Below are 4790 nucleotides of genomic sequence, written 5' to 3' on the forward strand. Positions count from 1 at the left end.
GCTCCGATCCACTCTCTGGTCTCTGTGGCTAACCCTAGCATCTCACACCACCGCCGCTGCTATCCCCCACCTCAGGAGGTGGGCCGCTGACCTAAGATTTCGTGGCATGTCTAGTGGGGTCATGGTTCACTTGGTTCGTGCATGGATCAGGGAACTCTGCCTGGCAGCGATGCTCTCCCAGACCAGGCAGCATCATTGTCGTTGACCTATGAGGGGTGGTTGCGATCAGACGGGATGTGGCTGCCCATTGCCTCTCAATGGTTCCACCGCAGGTGAGATCCTCCCTGCCCCCACCCGGAGTGATCAGTTCGCTTCGTCGGCGGTCTTAGGCCCGACAAGATTTGGTCATGGTCGTGGACTTGGGCTAGGTCGAGCTTCACTAGGGTTTGATGGCTTTCTCTGGTGACCTCGTACCAACAGCTTGGTGGCGGGGCCTAGGTTTGGGATGTCGTACGTTGAGGCGATGGCCCTGGATAGCAGGTTGGACGTCAGGCGAGGGTGCGGGATGGTCCAAGCGAAAGTTTGGTGCCTCGACGCTGGTTGAGGCGATGTCTTGGTAGTCATGTCCCTCTTGCAGTCGTCACCATTGTTCTCCCGCCCTCCCAGCTCAGGGTGAAAACCCTTGTCCGCCCTAATGGACGCAATGGTGGAGGTGCATTGCTTCATGACCATCTTGGGTTCGTCATCGGTGAGTGTAGTTGTCTTTCAGTCAAGGTGGCGTGTTCGGAATGGTATGGCGATCCAATCGAACCTACCTCAAATCTGGTGACTCGGCGTATTACTTGCACCTATCTTGTACACGCAACAATATCCTCCTTTCATCATGTTTTTGCTCGCTCTGGTACGGCCAACGCTGCTTGGTTTAGGCAGAGGGTCCTCTCTAAGAGAAGTTAGGTGGTCTCGGCGCGGTAAAGTCCAATGTTTTCTTCCAGGTGGTGTGTGGTTGAATGTCGTCGTCGGTCCTGCTTCAGTCTTCAGGAGGTCCACCCTCTCTTGTGCTTCCTCTCGGCGGCATGCTGGAGGCGTCTAATTTGGCACTTCCGGTGCTTCTTAGCGTGTTTGGCTTGGTTTGCCTTGCTTTGTTTGATCATCTTGTATGATGATTTGCTCAACACCATGTATCGTTTAGCCAAGCGGCCGAAGTCCGTTTTGTGATAAATGCTTCTATGACAGGTTTGTTACAAAGAAGCAACTCATATAATATTCATTTATGGGCGGTTTAGGTAATAATCATTTCTTTCGTGTATTTATGCATGTTTTTTGTATGTATGTTGGACCTAATTTTTGGAACCTGGTCTCTGGTGTGCCCAGTTTCTACACTTAGTAAAAATCATATTTTTTAGTTCTCAACTTAAGAAAAACAAAAATAATGCACATAAGTATTTTGATAAAACAGGACACCTCATCAAATTTCCATTAAAGCAACCTTCAATCGACCTTACAAGAGTTTTGAACCAAAAGGAAGCTAAAATATTACATGCGGGAACCGTAAATTTTTTATTGCATGCACCATAAAGCGAGAGTGCAGAACAACGACTCCAGGAAGCAACTTTTGCACATTCAACTTTCACACTTAAATCCTGAGAACAATCAGGCTCCAACCATTGCATACTTCGCATGTATTATAAGATAATCCTAGGTGTTCAACCCTAGCATCAAACATATACTGGATTACCAGATAATCGTGTATTCTTTCTTTTCTTACCTAATCATCTATTATTTCGGAACAAGGGGAAAAGAACCCAAAAACTTTATGAGAAATACGACACATTAAAACCAAAAAAAACATATGAGATCATCCGTGTGATAAAGAACGATATTGTCAATTATTCTGAAGGTAGAAATACATTCACTCATTACAGACATGGAATGAAATGGCATATGCTCCATTTATTTTATAGATTAGGATGCATATCTAGAAACTCAAACATGTCCTTAATTTGCACACTGGTCTTCTGTGTAATCAGCCAACCTTTCACTTAGTTGTGGTTGTTCTCCCAGAACTGAGCCTGGAGCCAGTCTATTGTATTCTTTTCCACCTGAAACGCCTTGGCAAGAACATCATCGGATATTGGTGGGTCTGACCCAAACACCGCATTGGCAATTGTGATAGCCCCTGGGTTCTGGCTGCTGAGCGCGGCAATTGCAACGGCGGGCTGATGGGGGTTGGGGTTGAATTGGAAATGGATGAGTCCCACGGGGAAGACAAATACATCACCTTTGTTGAGCACCTTCGAGAAGAACTTGTTTCTGGCTGGGGCGGGCAGGTTGGATGTGACAAAGCCAACGTACAGTGTCCCCTCGAGCACCGTGAGGATCTCAGTGGCGCGGGGGTGCGTATGTGGTGGGTTCTGGCCTAAGGGAGCATAGTCGATGCGCGCGATTGAGATGCCGAGGGTGTTGAGTCCAGCAATCTGCATGACATTGATCAAGGTGACGTTGGATCCAACCTTGTTGGTCACCCTAGGCTTGTCGAGGGCGGCTGCCTTGAAGAAGTCATCAGCGTTGACCTCCATCGGGTTCTTGCAGACAAATCCATTGACACGCACTGGGTGCATAGAAGAGATGTACAGGGTAAGCTTAAGTATTACTAGAAAGCCGTTTCAACATGCATATAATTTTCAGGAATTTATTTCAACATATGTATTTGGTGATAGCGGGACAGGAAAGCATGAAGTAAGCAGTACCTGGTGATTGCATGTCGGCGACACAAAAGTCCTGGAGCGGGCCAGGATCGGAGGCAACGGCCTGCCATGAGACCAAGGCAAGAAGAGCAGCGAGGAGAAGGAAAGAAGGGGAGGATGCCATTTGATTTCAGCTCCGTTGGGTCTTCTTTTCTCTTGTGTATTCCTGTTGTGTTTGTTGGGTGAGTGATGGTTCGAATATGCAGGGGATGTATGTGTTTATATAGGCGTGGCGAGCAGTGCAAACTCGTGAGCGACGGACATAGTCAAGTGGAACCGATCAACGGATAGAAATTGTCTTTGGCTGCCCCTAGATTATTCTGGATGAACTTTTCGGACATGGTCAGCCATATTCAAATCTTTGATATATTATAATCAAAGTTCCCTATTGAGATGCCAAAGCGACACATTTTTCGCTTTAATAAACAAAGAAGCTAATTAAGGTACTCCATCTGATGTACCTCTTAGTAATAATTACTCTGAGTAATAATTTTGATTGTGTCAAACAAGGAAGAAATCGTGGCACGTGGATCCATGCATTAACGCACCTAATACCACTACTATATGTAACAGCCATTGTTATGATCACGTCAACCAGATATACAGTTGCCTGGTCAAATTTCTCTCCTAGTAGTTGAGTACTTGCAGGAAGAAGCAACGACATTAATGGACGATGGAGAGCAAGAGTAGTTAATTAACATCTTCTAATTAAATGAAGGATCACGTTTGCTGCTATAGAAACATCAGAAAGGTCAGCAGTTACAGACAAGAACATTCTACTGACATCTACAGAAGTGTGTAGTGTACTGGTCACACACTCACACAGGTCAAAAAGCATTGACATAAAGGAGCTCTCATTACCTGTGTTAGAAATTTTAAGTAAATAAGTATAGAAAACGTCTCGAGGTACTACCACTAGTAGAAAACTGGGCTTTGGTCACAGGGCAATATTCACATTAGTCCCGGTTCAGTCACGAACCGGGACTAATGTGAGCATTGGTCCCGGTTCGTGCGGCCAGGGGCCTGCCGGGCCTCGTGGGGGCATTGGTCCCGGTTCGTCCGGCCCCTTTGGTCCAGGTTGGTGGGATAAACCGGGACCAATGGGCCTCGCCCTTGGCCCACCACCATTGGTCCCGGTTGGTGGCTTGAACCGGGACCAGAGGCTCACCCTTTAGTCCCGGTTCATACCACAAACCGGGACTAAAGGGTTGGTCCTAGTTGCGATCAGAGTTTAGTCCCACCTTGCCAACCGAAGGGCGCTTACACCAGTTTATAAGCCCGTCCCTCTCTGCCTTGTTGAGCTCCTCTCAAAGTGAAAATAGATGCCCTTATACAGGGAATTTGACCTAAATTCAGAGTAAATTTCTTTGAATTTCATAGAAATTTATTATGAATTTAGATTGAATTTTCTCTATAGGCGCATCTATGTTCATTTTTTATAGTAAATAAAATAAATAAACCTTAATAAAATAAACTATAGTAAATAAAATAAATAAACCTTAATAAAATAAATAAAGCAAAAGAAATAAAGTAAAATACATAAGTAATTAGACACAAAATGGAATAAAATAAATAAGTTTTTTGTTGTAAGTAGAAACAAAACAAAATAAATAAAGCAAAAGAGAAAACAAAAAATAGGGAAAAAATTATGCCACCTACTGGGCCACCACGGCCTGAATACGACTTGAAACCCATCCATGGGCCAGGATTCAGGCACGCAGAAGGCCCAGTAGGCCCCACAGGCAAAGAGAACGGTTAGGCTCGAAAGCCTGCAGTTGAGAGGAGCTCGAGAGGGCGGGCGCAGCAGCGCTTATAAACCACTCTCGAGCTCTCTATACTAGCGAGGTGGGACTAAAATTTTGACGCGGGGCAGCACAAGGCCTTTGGTCCCGGTTGGTGCCACCAACCGGGACTAAAGGGGGGCATGCATACCGGTTCGTGGCACCAACCGGGACCAATGCCCCCCCCCCTTTAGTCCCGGTTGGTGCCACGAACCGGGACCAATGTGTTTCCTATATATACCCCATCGCCACAGCATAGCACTCCACAGTGCTCTGTTTTTTCTGGCCGGCGAGGGGAGGGCATTTGGGTGCTCTAGCTCACCTC

General features: G+C 46.3%; 1 protein-coding gene across 1 annotated transcript; it reads right to left on the bottom strand.

Moving 5' to 3' along the window:
- Positions 1-1804: 1804 nt before the first annotated feature.
- On the bottom strand, positions 1805-2871 carry LOC123100705 (germin-like protein 8-5). The gene is made up of 2 exons (XM_044522591.1): positions 2688-2871; positions 1805-2548 (listed from the first exon to the last, which is right to left on the bottom strand). Exons 1-2 carry the CDS (start codon positions 2806-2808, stop codon positions 1980-1982), a joined length of 690 nt encoding a protein of 229 aa, XP_044378526.1. The 5' UTR covers positions 2809-2871; the 3' UTR covers positions 1805-1979.
- Between the last annotated feature and the right edge of the window lie 1919 nt (positions 2872-4790).

The sequence above is a fragment of the Triticum aestivum genome, chromosome 4D, assembly GCF_018294505.1.
Source record: "Triticum aestivum cultivar Chinese Spring chromosome 4D, IWGSC CS RefSeq v2.1, whole genome shotgun sequence".
Lineage (NCBI taxonomy): Eukaryota > Viridiplantae > Streptophyta > Magnoliopsida > Poales > Poaceae > Triticum > Triticum aestivum.